This window comes from Phalacrocorax carbo, chromosome 16 (assembly GCF_963921805.1).
Source record: "Phalacrocorax carbo chromosome 16, bPhaCar2.1, whole genome shotgun sequence".
NCBI classification, from domain to species: Eukaryota; Metazoa; Chordata; class Aves; order Suliformes; family Phalacrocoracidae; genus Phalacrocorax; species Phalacrocorax carbo.
The window spans coordinates 2,739,317-2,755,218 of NC_087528.1; the positions used below are offsets into that span (position 1 = coordinate 2,739,317).

The 15,902-nt window shown below is 47.9% G+C and overlaps 1 protein-coding gene and 1 long non-coding RNA gene across 9 annotated transcripts in view; both read right to left on the reverse strand.

Moving 5' to 3' along the window:
* Nucleotides 1-162: 162 nt before the first annotated feature.
* On the reverse strand, nt 163-7,776 carry LOC104043317 (ankyrin repeat domain-containing protein 40). Its single transcript, XM_064466919.1, has 5 exons — nt 7,210-7,776; nt 6,394-6,542; nt 4,404-4,889; nt 3,675-3,850; nt 163-2,930 (listed from the first exon to the last, which is right to left on the reverse strand). The coding sequence occupies exons 1-5, from the start codon at nt 7,341-7,343 to the stop codon at nt 2,790-2,792; spliced, it is 1,086 nt and encodes a 361-aa protein (XP_064322989.1). The 5' UTR covers nt 7,344-7,776; the 3' UTR covers nt 163-2,789.
* A 419-nt stretch (nt 7,777-8,195) lies between these two features.
* The window catches only part of LOC135315900 (uncharacterized), a 30,674-nt gene continuing 22,967 nt past the window's right edge, over nt 8,196-15,902 (reverse strand). For 6 of the 8 annotated variants that reach the window (XR_010375383.1, XR_010375384.1, XR_010375387.1 and 3 more), the window contains 2 exons: nt 14,458-14,589; nt 8,196-13,533 (listed from right to left, as the gene is read on the reverse strand). This is a non-coding gene — a long non-coding RNA (uncharacterized LOC135315900). Of the gene's footprint in view, nt 13,534-14,457; nt 14,590-14,619; nt 15,902 lie in introns of those variants that run through there. The other 2 variants (XR_010375381.1, XR_010375385.1) reach the window with 1 other exon arrangement.

Consider the following 15,902-nt stretch of genomic DNA (forward strand, 5'->3'; position numbering starts at 1 on the left):
CCACGCTGGTTTTGGCAGCCTGACAGTCTCTATTAGCTGTTAAAAATCATTTTTTCAAAGCTGTATTAGAATTTGAAGAGTGTCCTGTCCCCTCTAGAGTGCCCTGTATCACCCCCCACACACCCCCTGCCTCCCACCCCCTGAAAAAGGAAGAGATCTCAGTACTTGAAACAACTGATACTTTAATATAAGTGAAGAGTAGCAATGTCAGTTCAGTACAAGTTTGTAGTGCAAACAAAAGTTGTCCTTGGAAGAACAGTAAGTTTTGTAAACTTCGTTTCAGTTGTCATACCAACAGTTTCTTATTCAAAGAAAAAAAAAAACAGAACCCAACAAAAACCAGTTAACATAACTAGTGTGCCTTAGACTTTATCAAACTGCATAAAACATACAAAAATATTTCTCTGAATGCATAGACTTACTGTTGTTATTACAGTCAGATCATGATTAAAGTTTTAGTCTTATCACATTAACAAGTTATTTGTGGAAACTAGAGCAATAAAGCTTTTTTTTAAATCAGCTCCTCCTATGGCTGAATGGTCAGTAATTAGTCGAGGCAGTCTTTGCACTGATTTCCTAAACGAAGGAACTGAAAAGTTAGATACTCTTAATTTTGAGCCACTTAAATACTGCTGTTTTTCAGACAGTTATTGCACATAATCTGAACTAGCCTCCAAGTTATGCTGAAAAGACAAATACACAATTGTTAAAATAAAAAAATCCTTTCCTGTCCTACAAGAAAAATGAAGCGGGAGCTGTAGTTAGGAAATTTTACTTCATACTGTGTCACAGTCTTGAGCTTACCAGGAGTTGAACTGGGCTTTAAAGCAGCCTAGCCCCTGGCGAGAGAAGGGCCTGGACCAAGCGCAGGGCAGTAGCAGAGTTTAAGTGATAAGATGGATATAGAGCAAGTGGGAAAGGATGATAATTATTGCAAATGCACTAAGCAAGAGTTTTAAGCCTAGAGTAACTTGGTAAAATCCTGAACCCAGAGTGCCAAGTGTCTCTTCTGCTGGCGGAAGGGTTTCTATATTGTTATGACATGCATGCTTTTGCTGGCCTCAGTTGGAGGAGCCGCTTCAAGGGTACAGCAGCTGCGCTGCAGGAGGCTAGGACGGGGCAGCGGCCATGCTGCTCCTACCAAAACATGTTGATTGTACTATTTATGGTCTGAACGTCAGTGTTCCACTCCAGATCAACAGCAACAAACACTGCATCAGCTGTGCATCAACTCTGCTCTAATGCAGCTTAATATGGGAGAGATGGGAGAAAAATCAGTACAGGGTGGGGGGAAGCAGAAAAAACAACTCCCTCGCCCCTCCACCCACCCCAGTACCCGGTTAAGGTTTCTGGTGCAAAGGTTGTCATCATACTTCTGGTACCAAAGAAGAAAAAACAAAAAAGTATCACTTTGAGACTACCATGTTAACAGGAAAAGCTTCAGGCTGTTAATACTCCAGCAGTGCTGTGACTTATATCCTTTGTTCGGACTGAAAGGGAATGACTTCAAGGTGTGTTCTAATGATGACTTTTGCCATTTGTAACACCCCAGGTGCATGTTTTTGTTGTTGACATGCAAATCAAACAGTCTGTAGCTTAACCAGAGTTTGGGGTTGGGTTCCCACCCCTCCCCAAAAAGAAGCCACCTCAGTTGAAAGCACCTGGAGGCATTGGCCCTCCTGGTACTCATCTGGCTAAAGCTCTGGGCATATGGAAAAGTGAGAGTAGACTGTGCACCGTGTAAAGTTACAGGTTATTTACTTGCTAGTGGTGGATGTTTCCAGTTTAGTCTGGCTAATGGAAAGCGTGGTATGCTCCTTACGGCTGTGATACCTCAAGAGTATACTGTTGTGCTTCTCCTGCTCCTCACAGCAGAAACCATCCCACGCGCCCTGAAACTGGTCTGTGAGGGTGGCCCAGGAAGAAGTTGCCTGACTTCCCAGTACTAGCTTTTGGTGTGAGTAATCCGTGGTCTCCTCACATCATTGGGAAAAGAAATAACTAAAACTACAGCCCCAGATTTGTGATCCCCTCCCAAGCTCCTGAAACACAGGGCCTTTCTTCTGAACTGGCCCTTCAGCTTGCTTTGTGACTTAAATGCTCCTTAAGTGAGGCTGCCATCCTTTTTTTGTGTGTGGAGGCGGAGGGATGCCAGCACTTAAGTTACGATATTCTCACAGAGGGAAGAAACAGGCCTTTAAGTGTGGACGCTCTTACTCCACTTTTTTTCAGCCCAGTGAAAATTCTTCTCCTGTCGCTTCAGAGCATTAAATGTTTCTAGCCCCAGATGGCTGTGACGGGGCAAGAGATCAAGGACTTGCAAGTTTTACACTTTGAGAGAGCAACTGTTCATGGTACGCCAAATACCCTCTGATATTTAACTTGAGACATTTAAAAAAATATATATCACACACACACACACACACACACAATTTCCTGAACCGCTTTTCCGTGACACTTATTTGGTCAAAGAGTGGGAGCACTCGACATATATTTCATATCAATAATTAAGTCTTTCCTACCCTCTGTTGCCAAATACAACTAATAAACTTCCCTGCAGTACATTGGAAGCATGTGATTTTAGTAGACAAATGAGGTATCCCTTAGCTGAATACAGTATCAAGTAAAAAAATAAAAGCAAAGGGGATATTAAATATAAAAGATAAATTATTAGTTAAAATAGTAACCCTAACAATAACTTAAGGTTTTACACACGCTTAGGTCACTGCCTTCGAAAGGCAGCAGCAGAGAATTACCAGGTTTTCCTTCTCCAGATGCATCCAGAAGAGTCAGTACGTCAGCTTTGACGCTCTGCTGTTGTAGCACGGCCTCTCGGTCAGGGCTGATGCAGCATTTCGGAAAGGGGAGCTGTCGGTTTTCACAACTAACTCCAGCTCTTGAAAGTCCTGAAGTCTGGCAACGTCCTTGTCCTTTTAAACAACAGACAGAACGAGGCGTTGCTTCAAAACATACCTTGTCTTACAGTGTAAGTACCTATAATAGCTCAAGGAAGTAAAAACTAACATGGCAGGGAGGTGACGCCCAACAGTAGGACTAAATACTGAAAGGAAAAAGCCCTACCTGTATGCACTCCTTCCTGCAAAGCATGCTCAGGGTTTCTTTCTCCCCTTGAACCATAGACTTTTTCCCCCATGACCCTCGCTATGATTGACGGGGTTTGTGCACATCACTTAACCGACGGTTGTGACCAAATGCCTTTCATTTACCGACCCCCAGAACAGGTATTTTTGGAACAGAAGGGCATGTTCACTCGCTAATGGCATCTCTTTAAATTATTCACATGCCAATTTGTGGGCTTTTTTTCCCTTTACTATTTGTTCTTTTTCGGCAAGCAAACAGTGAAGGAGTACGTGGCAATTTTGTTAAAAGCATGCTAATGCACCGTTTCTGATACATTTTTTAAAAAAAAAATCAAGCTGTAATAGTTTCACGCACTTTAGGAGCTGAAATACTCTGCCTGTTTTGACAAGAATATTTTAAGTAAGTTGTGCTGAAGCTTTAAGAAAAGTCCAATATCCATTTGAATTTGTGAGCTTAAGTCGGTTTTTGGTTTAACGCCAGGCCATCCATGTTTTGCCGATCTTTTTACAGAAATACCTTCTCTGAGGTTTGCAAAGTGTCAAGTCAAATTAATCTTTGATTTCAACGCTTACCTTTCTTACTAGTGTATTAGGTAATTTTCTGATCTTCTCTACGTGTTCAGGATTAACGCCCAATTCGCAGCAACTCACTCGGAGCAGATCTCGATAGGTCAGTTCTTGTCTGTCCAGTTCAATTTCAATGAAGTCACTGTCTCTGAGGTTCTGGACTCTCACCTTAAGCACAAGTTCTGAATGAAAAAAGATAAAAGGGGGTTTTTTCCTCAAAAAAAAAAACCCAAGAAAACCACCCCAAAACCAAAACAACAAGGAACCCAAACCTTAACAGGAAAGTATTTACCGTTACCTTTTGAATTCGGGTTTTATAATACGAACCTATTGCCTCACTGAGAAATACCGTGCAGTTAATGGAAGCTTCCATTTAAACAGAAAGCCACAGGGGAACCTGTGCACAGTGTTAAAATCCTGATCCACCCAGTCACAAAGTCGTTACCAGGGTAGTAGAGATGCATTTAATACTACATAACATAGTGCAAAATTTGAATTTTTACGTTGATTGGACTGATCCCTCCATCAGTTTGCAAAGTAATTACTGTGTTTAGAAGTGTAACAGTTATTTTACTTAGCAGAGCAGAAAAGAAGTTCTGGGTACTTTTGGCCAAAGAGTTCAACACCTTTGCTTCTCTTCCACGTGAGAGTAAGTGGTTTTAACTTCATCGTTCACCCAGTAACAAAACCACGGAATGGAATATCATAGAAGGCTGGGAAATGACGCTTCATTACCTTGCATGTTGTATGGGAAAGTTCCAGTAAAGAAAAAGGGCTGAAACGTTGGTGCGGGACCGACGGGAGAACCCTGGGTTTGCAGAGGCGCAGCCTGGCTGGAGGCTACCGGAGAGAGCAGAGCTCTGCTGTGAGGCAAGGGCGGCTGGCAAACGGGGCCGTTCCGTGCGTCAGGCTCGATGCATTTCGGCGCTGCGATAGTTGCTGACGGGGCGGGAAGCTGTTCCACAGCGCCTAGTGCAGGGAAATCATCTTCGCTGCTGCATGACGTAGGTGTGCATATGCTTTCAACCTGAGTTGCTGATGAGCGAGGGCTAGCTTCACACTGGGAAGCGGAAGAGATGGAAGCACTTTCATTCTGGGATGCTGCCAAGCTGTCTGGAAGGGTTTCTTCAGTGTAAATGTAAGGGAACGGTGGGCTGGCCAAGTAGTTTGCAACAATTGGCAAATTTAAATCCTTCACTCCTTGATGTTCAGTTTCTTCCTCTATTAAGTTCAAAGATGGGGGTTAGGGGATGGAGAGAGAAAAAAACCACCGTGTTATTGGATAGATCTTTCTCATTTTGAATATCGTTAGTTTTCCTATTGTATCTTAAAACTACATCACCTAATCAAAGGATGATAGAAATGTATCTAAGCACGAAACACCTGGAAGGCAAGTGGCTGTAAAATGAAAGAAAAATCTACAAACTTCTGCAATGTACCGCATTTTTTAAAAGCAAAGTGGGAAAAAGTAATCACTGAAAGATACGTCATTTTTAGCAGTGTTATTCCAGCGTTTTCAAAGGGACTGACCGGTAGTTCTTCAGTGAACCTCATTTTGCAGTGCTCTTAATTACACTGCTGTAAATGGCTTATTATGATACATACCAACAAATTAAACCGAGCATCTTGTCAGGTACGGGAATATTTGATATAATGCCCAAGCTAACTCTTCTCTTGCTTATAAGTACTTTGGTAAACAACATTTCTTGTCTGACTGAGGACTATAGGGTGTTGATACTAGTGTCAGAGCAGCTCAGAAAGATCTGCTCAATAGCACTACGCTCCCAGAATAAAAACCACTTGGGAGAATGTGATACGTGTTTATTCCTCAGGAAACACACAAAAGCTTAACAGACAGAAAAATAAGGCAACCATGAACAGCTCATGTACACCTGACAGTTTAGATGTTGGAACGCAAGTCCTTTGCCATGAACTAACTCCCAAGAGATGAGCGCCTTGCCCAAAAGGAAACAAAAATGCTGATGCAAAGGACGTGCCATTCCTTCACTTGTGACTCTTGTAACCTTAGTCATGATTTAGCTGCAACTTCATTTAAGGTAACTGCGTGCTGTTGACGTACGAGCGTATCGCTGTAGAGAGCAATTTAAGTGCAATTAGCAGAAGACAGAACATCAGCGTTCCCAAAGGTGAAACACTTGAAAATTTTCATCTGGAGCACAGTACCTGGGTGCTGATGGAAATGGGCGCTGGCGGTGTTCAGGAGTGTCATACATCTAGCTAGGCTTGCTGTGCGTACAAAAAGTGTAAGATGACAGAACTATGGGGCAAAAACTAATCGTACCGCAAGTCACAGCAAAACGCTCGGAAGCCGCAACTTCTGAGGGGCTGCAGTTGTTTTTGAGTGGATTTGTAAGATTTCTTACGGTCGGACAACAGTCAAATTGTACAGTTGTTGAAGTCTCCGTTTGCAGCCTGCGTGCTAGCTTCTGCTTAATGAGAGCAAGTAGGACGGCAGCCGCACATTTCCCAAAGAGCATGGCTCTTCAATCCCTTGGTGTCACAGCTCAGAGTAAAAGGCCTTCCTACCTAAAGTCCCCAAGTCTATTTGCCCGAGTATAAATTACAGCTATAAATCGGAGCTATCCAAGGAGATAGAGTAGTCCCAGCCAAGGTTTTGCCAATCTACCGCCTCAGATAAAAGCATTAACAACACTTTAGTCTTTAGACCAAGAATTCTAGATGACTTTTAAGACAGAAATGGTACCTCCCAAAATCTTCCGGATGCCTGGTTTCGAAGTTAACTGTGCAGCCAGCTCTCCGTTCGCGGTGAGGATCTGCTTGTCTGCACCAGCCTCCAGCAGGCAGGAGACGACCTGAGCATGGTTCCGCTTACAGGCCCAGTGCAAACAGGTCCTGCGGGGAAGGAAGCAGAGGGGTGGTGTGTCAGCCTCAGGTCTATCGCCCCGGCTCCTCCTCACGTGCCTGTCCTAATTCACCTGAGCTGCATGTAGAGCGATAACAACCGGGAGTGAAGTTTCCTTCATTGCACCACTTTTTTAAGGGTATGATTCTACGGTAAGTTCTGTGGGGGAAGACCCTTCTCCAGCTTGCTACAGTGCAAACAGTGAGTGATTCTCCACCGCCTTTGGAGAGAGCCGTGTCAGCCAACATGGGCAACTTCAGAAGGTCCTCGAGCGAATGAAACGCATGGTGACAGGCGGAAGGCGGATGGCCTCCTTTTATTATGATCCTCTTTAGCGGTAAATCTCAAAGCCTCCCGAGATTAGCATTTCCTTTTTTGTAAATGGGAAAACTAAGAAGAGCCGCGTCCTCAAAGCGGCTCTCCCCGGCCTCTGCCGAGGGGTGCCCCGGGTCCCAGGCCGAGCCCCCCGCCCTGCGCGGCCAGGGCGGCCTCAGCCTCCCCCGCGGGGAGAGCCGGGCCCGGCGGCCACCCCGGCCGAGCTCAGGGCCTGGCTCCGGCCCCCGCCGCCTCGACCTACCCGTTAGGACGCGCTTAGCCCCCCCACCCCCCCCGCAGCGCCCCGGGACCGCGGCGCGGCCGGCCCCCGCCGCCCCTCACCAGCCGTTGATCTCGTTGCGGGAGTTGATGTCCGCCCCCGCTCCCAGCAGCCGCCGCACCTCCTCCGCATCCCCCAGCGCCGCCGCCTCCCGCAGCCGCTCCGCCAGCTCCCGCGCCTCCGCGGCGCCGCTCATCGCCGCTGCCGGGGCGCGGGGCCGGCAGCCGCCGGGCACGGTGTGTCCCGCCCCGCACCTCGGCCCGGCTGCAGTGCCACCCCGCCGCGGCGGGCCCGCGGGAGCCCGTCAGGAGGGGACGGCGGGCCGGGCGGGCTCCTCAGCGCCGCGCCCTCTCAGCCCCGCCGCCCGCCGCCCCGGCCCTGCGCTCCGCCGGGCGCCCTCACGGCCGCCGCCATCTTGTGCCCGGCGCCGGGGCCGGGGCGGGCCGCGCGGGGGCTGCCCCGGCCGCTGCCCGTCCCTTGGGCAGCGCCTGAGCGCAAACAGGCTCGGACGGGGCGCGCCGCCCAGGCGCTGGCGGGGACGCAGGGGCCCAGGCAGGGCGAAAACGCCAAAACTGAAGCGTTTCTGAAGGGCTTTTTCCACCCTCGCCCGCCGCCCTGCCCCGCAGACAGCCCGAGCCGTGCGCGGAGGCCTGAGGGGAGACGGCGCCCGGGGAAGAGGCAAAAGGCTGCCGTTCAAAGTGGTCTGCCCGGCGAAGGGGCGGCAAACCGGCTTTGTCTTCTTCGGGGTGTTTTTAACACGCTGAGCCTGGCTCCTGCCATCGCGCCGCGAGGCCTCTGTGGGCTGGGGCCCGCCATGTATCGCGAGCCTGGGTTTAAAAGCCACGGGCTGGCAGCAAAACTCCCCGGGCACCCCCAGCCCTGGCACCCCTAATTCCCAGCCCTTGGCTCTCTGGCGTGTTGCTCTTAATTAAATCACCGCGGTGCGTGTTGGGGAGCTCTTTTTAACTCCAGGGTTTCTATTTCGGCATCGGTGTCTGCCACCAATAAGGAATTCACACTAAGCTGGAGGTTATTTTTTTCTTTGCCTCGCTTTTATTGCTTACTTTTCTTATTAGTGTCGTTATTTTTAAACTGCCGTTTAATTTAGGGCTTGGGTTGCAGTCAGTCACCTTCCTTTCATTCGGCAGAGGCTGAGGCCCACAGGCGAGGCCTTTCTGTTTCTCCGAGCTCAAACAGCAGTGGCATTTTTAACTGGCGTGCCAAAGGGTACGCAGTGCCTCGGTGGCGGTTTTTTAACACCGGATCACATGCTGGTCACCTCACGCAACAGACTGCAACGGGCTGAGCCAAAATTTTGCCCGGCTCGAACCAACAGACACAACCAACTGTATGAGAAACGATTCAGAGAATGGTTTGCAAACAAGATTTACCCCGTGACAACTGCAAATTCAGACCTCAGAGACCTGCAAGATGAGCTTTCAACTGGACGCTGCTGTGACCCAGATCTTTTTTTTTTTAGCGCTCTCCCTTTTTCAGTGAAAGCTGTCTTAAATGCCCACACTTTAACCGACAATCCCTTTTGTCTGTTTTCAGCATCTGTGGGATAAAGTCGAATACCAAAGATGTGGCTCACAAATATGGAGACCTGGGGACACGTTCTAAGGAAGCAGAACGCTGTCTTGCACGCTGTGAAAGCTTTAAATCCCAACTTGTTAAATCTGGAAAAATCCAATGGGATAAAGTGGCAAAATAGCCTTTTCCAAAGTCGTACGTGATGTCTCAGACAGATGGGGAAAAGCTGTTCAGGAGACGAGTGCAGGAGTAGGCCTAAAAACAGAAACACAGTAAATCTGTGCTGTGCCACTAGGTGTCACGGTGGAACAGCAAGAGGAGCTCAAAGTGTGGCTTTGTGCTTCCTGCTGTAATTGTAAAATGCCTTTAGATTTGCCTCAGCACATCCATAGTGTCTCCATACAGCTTTGATCCTGCGGATTTCAAAGCTCTGTGCAGTGCAAGGGACATTATGCAACGTTTCAACAACAAGCGCAGGGAAGCCCTGCACAATGAGACGATTTCTTTAGGGTTATGGGGCTTTTTTTCCTTTTATTTTTTTTTCCCTCTACTTGAGCTCCTCTCCCAAGGCTACACCAGGGCTTTTAAGGACTCGAAGCCGGCGGGCGATGCACTGAGACGGTCTCTCTCACGCTCTCTTGGGATGAGTATCCTACTCTGTCGTGCTTGTGCCAAGCCCTGTTAAATGCAACTCGGGTTCACCATTGCTTAGTTACACAACGTACTTCTCCCTGGAGTCATAAGATTTCCTCCCGCAAGAAAGACTGTGTAGAAGAGGATTAGCAGCGAGTTCACTTGACTCAAAACTCCCCACTGCTGCCATGAGCCTGCTCGTGCCTCGCGCGTGGAGCCTCAGACCCCCCTCCCACGCAGTGCCCCCTCCCCGTTTATCAGCACTAGTGTTGCACGCACCAAAACCGAGCAAAGCCAAGACCGTGTTCTCTCCCTGCGCCTTCCCTCCCCTTTCCCATATGGCAGGTGGGATGGTGCCCGCACTTGGCAAGCCCTCACGGTGCCGGTACCTATGCAGGGCACACGTGCATACATCTCCCTAGCGAGAGCAGCAGGGGCTGCGCGGATCCGGATGCGCGGAGGCAGGTGCTGGCAGAGGACTGGCCATCATCACCTGTGGAAGCTGCTGGGAATCGCACCCGCTGCTGCCTGCTCACGGCTCGACTGCGCAAAAGCGAGCAGTCGCGTCGCCTCCCAAATGTGCCTCCTGAATGTCCTTGGCCTTCAGCAGGAACACGCTGAGCTCTGAGCCGTGGTGAGAGCGTTTGTGTGTGTGGAGCCCAGATCAGTGACATTTTGTTTTCTTTGTGATTTAGAGGTGCTCAGTGCTCCCTATGCAGTCACCACTCGAGGGGGAATCGTATCCACCAGCCTTGGGCGCAGCCCTGACAGCCTCGGGCATCGCTGGGAACGCGGAGGCATGCCTGGCAGTGCAGAGCCAGCGCTTAGCTGTTACGTGCTTGGACATCCTGCTGCTGCTTGGAGTAACCACAAGGCAGAGTTGGGCCATTCTTTGTCCTCAGAGCAAGTTTTCCAGATTTTATTGGTTTAGTTTTAATATCTGTCTTTCTGCAAGCTTCCGACTGTGACTGAACCTCTGGATTGATTCTTTTCTCCTTTTTTGGAGAAACCATGGTCTGTCTGTTTGGTGTTTGCTTCTGGTTGTTTTTTTTAAGGCTTATGAAATTTTTCACTCCCTTTGCATTTCAGGTTTCATTCCCCAACTCCTTTAACCAAGTTCTCAGTCATTTACAATTATTATTAAAGATCTTTTTAAGGGATTAATTCCCAGTTACACAGTGATACAGCTGTACAATCATATTTGAAACACCCAGTCCCCACCCAACCCACCAAAATAATGTTTCCAGCAATTTCAACCAACCCTGCACTGGTGTAAGGGTATTAGAAATAAGATTTAGGGATAGTCAGAAACCCTAAACATAATAGTTAATGTGCATATGCACAGAGAGAGAGAGATTTAAAGCTGTTGTGGCATTAAGGCTCAGAGAAATGGCAGGACTGGTGGAGAATAAAGATAGAATGAATGAAAAGTCAAGCCCAATATTCACCTAGGTTTAAACTAATTTATGCTGCTTACTTTGGGCCTTTGAGCATTTGAATGCGGAGGAGGCGGTCTCAGAGAAGTCAAAGCCCGAAGGGAGAAGCAGTTTCTATCATACCAGTTTGTGTGCTGGCCCCATGGAAGTCCCTGTGTGAGAGTTTGTAGGTGAATTAGGTTAAATTCGAAGTGCCACGTTATCAAGTCTGAGCCTGCGTCACCCAACGCTCGCTTCATGCCCATGGGAAGAAACATGCAGCACAGAGGCTGATTCATCTCATCCTGGGGCAGGTGTCTAAGAATAGCACAGACAAATCATCCTCTGGAGATGCCTATTGTGTCCTACCTGCTGTCAAAGGAGCCAAAGGAAACGAGCTTTGAACCCAGTAATTTCCAGATGTCTAGTGTCAGGCAGGCTGAGCACCTGAAGGCGAGGTGGCTGGGGCCCTTCCTTCAGCCTCTCTGTTCTTGATGAGATAAATAAAGCCTTACAGTGTATTGCAAAGTTGCAGGGAGCTCACCAATCACCTTTCTTTTGACCTTAAATCGTGGCTCTTTTCACCAGATCAGTGGGCAGGAATTGCAACACCAATAGTGGGCTGGGATTTAGGACTGGCCTTAGCCACCTGGAGCATCCCTGAATTGCAGTGCAACCAGCTATGCTGTGGATTTTCAACCCTGCTGAGCATCCTGCAGGGGCCTGATGGGAAGCTGGGTGCCTAAGAAAGAGATTCTTCAGGAGGCGTGAGCACACACACCTGCAGCATGGAGTGAGATTTGATGGGGGCTGGAAAATGGCATTGATATTTGGGGGAATGGTTATCTGCAGGGGAAGGATCTGCTCAGGCAGCCAAATCTGTTTAGAAATCAGGCAGAGTGTGTGGCTGATTTTTTTTTTTTCATTTGTTAATTTAACTTTGTTCCTATTTGTAGGACAAATAAATAATTTCTGAACAAACAAGTCAGAGGACTGGAACCTGAGGGGGGTGGTACATCAGCTCAGGGACTCGTGGTTAAGAAGTCCAATAGATTTTGATAACAACTGGAAATTGTTGAGTGGATTAGTGTCTAAAGCCAGTTTGGCTTCAAGTAATGACAGGCCTGAGCTGCAGTGCCGTGGATCCAAACTTCTCCCCCGAGGGCTGTTGTTGCTTGTGTTGCGGTTGTGGGTAGGGTCTCCAGGCTCCCCTCGGAGCTGAGAGATGTCCTAACCCAGAAAACTGAGCAGGCAAGGGGCCGCCTTTGTTTTTTCCCCAGACATCTGGCTGCACTCCTCTCTGCCCAGGTCTGGAGTCCCTCGCTTTGCTCTCCCAAGCCATGAACCAGGCTCATCCTGGGGAGGTGGGGCAAATGTTCGTAGCTGCACGACTCCTGCGTAGGGCCATGCCCGATGTGGGTGTTTGGAGCCAAAAGGCTTCTGTGGGTCTTGTCCCAGTTCATCTCCTGCAGGAGCTGACTCCTGTGGGAAGCGCACATGCTGTTAACAAGCTGATGGAGATGGTTCACTGCATTCCTAAAACAAAAATTGTTTCGCCAAGACAAGGTCTACGTTTGTTTCTGCAGGGCTTTTTCCTTTAAAGAAGCTGGCCCCATGCAGAAGACTGGATCAAGGTGTCTGGAGCCTCCTTAGGCTGTGTTTTGGCCATCAAGGAGAAAGCCACAAATGCAAATCATAACCGGTTACACTTAGGGGCTATGCCCTGTGCACTCTTCGTGGTCCTGAGACGCGACCAGTCAATTAGAAACTCTCCGTTGACTTGGATGGGCTTCCAACCAGACGCTATACAATTCAACAGAGTAATTAGCAAAGCTGTAACTAAAGAGGTCTCCATGGAGATTGACAGCATCACCTCCCAGCTGGTACATTCTCTGCCTCCTATTCTAAATTTGTTCTCGCTGTCTTCCTGGCTCTAATCCATAAGGTTAGCTAAATCTTCCAACATTTGTGATACATCAAAGCAGTGGAGAGAAGGACAAAGGCTGTTGGGAGGGGGCAGAGGAAGAAATAACCCGGTGCCTTAAGGAAAGCAACAGAAACTGTTCAGACATATATAGTCAGAGTTTTGAGAACGGGATTAGGCAGAACAGCACCTCTGCCTGCCTGTCACTTGCAAATTCTTGCTAATACTTTAGGAGCTTATTGGAGGTCAGCACCAAACACCCAAACAGACTAATCTGTATTATAGGCACATAATCAAAGTCACAAGGTTTTACATAATATATATTGGTGACACAAGAAGTGTTTGTTCGAATAATTTTGTCATCAAGATTAGTGGCCATGAAAGCCTCTACTGTGCGCTAACCTGGTTTTCTGCGGCCATTGGTACGCCAGGTTCCTCAAAGAAATCGGGAGGGAGCTGAGAAAGTACAAACCAAGAACATGTTCTGAAACAGGAACCATATTAGGTTTCTAACCATGGCAAAGTTTAAAAAAAAAAGTATGTGCATGTGTGAGCTAGAATGGGTTGTGCTTAGGCTTAGGCTTAAGACACACAAACATGGCTGTAGATACAATTTTTGCATTTTTCTTTTTTTTTTTTAGCCTATTTTGGGGTTGCAGCAAATCACACCTCACACTCACACGTCGCTTCTGCGGCAATGGGAGGACAGAGGGATTTAAAAGACAAACTGGTGTCACTTGACCCTCCTGTGAGCTTTGTGTTCCCTTTCAGAGAGGTGGAAGCTGCGGCCCAGAGGGGCTCCGTGGTCTGGGCTCTCAGAAGATGTCAGTGGCAGAGGTGGGAATGGGTCCCGTGTAGGTAACAATTCCGTATCAACAAACCTAATTGATTTTAAAAGGAAATTATGGAAATGTTTGGGGAAATGTATAGAAAAGTCTGGTTTTTCCACCCTGCAGAGAGCTTTGTAACTACGTGTTACAGAAACACGAAAGAAAAAAACCGTGTAAAATTGCAAAAGAAGCCACAGGAAAGGAAAATGAATTCCAGACCATTTTCTCTGTGATGGGAAGAGACAAAGTCAGAGCTGATGCCATGGGCTGCACAGATGATGTAAAGCTTTTCCAGACACGTAGGGCAGCATGTTCTCATGGCTGGCACACAGCAAAGCAAAGGTTTTGTGGGGGCACCCCAAATCCTCCCGTCTCACTGCAGGAGCTCGCCCCACCGAACTGAAGTGCCTAATTAGGAATCCCATTGCCCTAAACTTCCCCAGAGCCAGCGAGGAGGCAGCAAGAGCGATGCCAGCGGACATCTGCAGAAGAGAAATCAGAACTTGGGGGGGGTGGGTGTGTGTGTGAATCGTCCTCTAGATTTGCCGCAATTCACATGCTGCTACCATGTGAACCCAGTGCTAAAATCACTCTGGCGGCTTTTACAGGACTCCTGAAAGCTCCTTTGTGGGAGCAGAGCTGACTGAACTGGCCTTCGGGTCAAGAAAAATCAAGCGCCGGGTGGGATTTCCAAGAGTGTTCGGCTGTAACCTCACCCCGCTCCCCTTTGAAGTCAGAAGAATATTTACCATCGACTTCAATTGGAGAAAAATCAGGCCATTACAGAGCGTGTTTGAAACGCTCGCCTCTAACGATGCCTCAATTTGTACCTCCCTGTTCAAAGGCAGCCTGCTGCGTCTATCATTAAAACACAATCCTAGCAATTGCTTAGATAACGCAGCGAGCCCAACATGCAGGCCCTAGAGGCACAGGAAAATTATAACGATTAAACCATGTGAATCTCTTAAATATTACCTAGAATCGCTCTGCCAGCCACCATCATGTCAGGCAGTCGAGGACCGGTTATCTTCAAAACTGCCGTGGAAGAGAAAGTGCTGCATCTCAGTGAACCCTGCTTCGACGTAGGCTGCAGGTGGACTCTTCACGCTGCAAACAATAAAAGATCAAAATAAAAATGTACGTTGAATTAGCTGAAATCAGAAAGAGCAACAATGAAAAAAAGCCATTAAATGCAGACAAACATCCCATTGCCAGGGCCAGCAGGATCAGCTCGCTAATCTAAAGATCAGCGGAAGCAGGTCATCAGTGCTTCGCGTACATCACTTGCAGCCCTAGCCTGTGTTCAGCTCTGCTGCCGCATGAATGCCAGGAGAGGAGCGCCCTGTTCACACCATTTATACTGCATTTAGTGTTCTTTGGGCGTTTCGAGTAACGGTATCAGTGGCCCAGGCGAGATTTACTCACTCTTTCTGATGGCCACCATCTGGGTTCAAGCAATGCAGACCTTATGATGTCTTGCATCTGGTGGTAAAAGAGCACACAGGGCAAACTGAAGCAAAATAATTTCCCTTTTGGAAAGACTGCTAATATGCCAGCTGACCAGGTCGGGGACTGCTCCTGGCGGAGGTCCCACCCTGAGCACGGCCAGAGGCTGCGCCGCGCGACAGCCGGGACCGCTAACAACCAGCAAAGCCAAACGAAGGCAATAACTCTTCAGTTAAAAAGAGTTTTGTCCTAATTTAGATTTAAATTCCAAGAAGATGGAATTGACGCTAAAAGGATTTCATGATATTTGCAGGAATGGAAATAGTTCCATTTTGTGAAAATTAGTTATTGTTTATAGCTAAGTTTTGGATACCAAACCCTCGGAGGAGCTCTGGGACTTCCAGGTTGTCTGGAGAAGCCAGAGCTCGTTGCCTGATGAAAAGCCCAGTCTCTGGGAGCTGCTTTGCATCTCCTGGAGAGGCTCCCAGCCACAACGAGGGCTTCCAAACTTCGACAGATTCAGTGGTTTGGTAAAGTCTCACAACAAAGCACAGAACCAGGCAAATCTGCAGCGGTTTTCTCTCACCTTACAAACCCTCAGCTCAGACCTCATCCATTGAAAGGGTCATAAACTGTCTAAAAGGATCAGCTCAGCGTGCCGGTGAGATGCTACCTTACACTGAAGTCACAGGGAATTAAGGCTTGTAGTACAAACCAGGAGAAACTCTGGGTTTCCGAGAAAGATGAGAGCTGGGAGGGCTTTAAATGAAATTACCACAGCAGGTTAAAACCTTACTGTTTATTTAAGTTGAATTGCATCACAAGCAAAAGCGACATGGTGTTTGTATATTGAATTAGGATTTTAACAAGCAAATGGTGCCTGTGGGGTTGGAAGCAGGGTCTCGGGACTCCAGCCTTTCATGGCTGTTGCCGTGTGATACTCAGCAAGGGATTTTCTGCCAGCTTTAAACTCC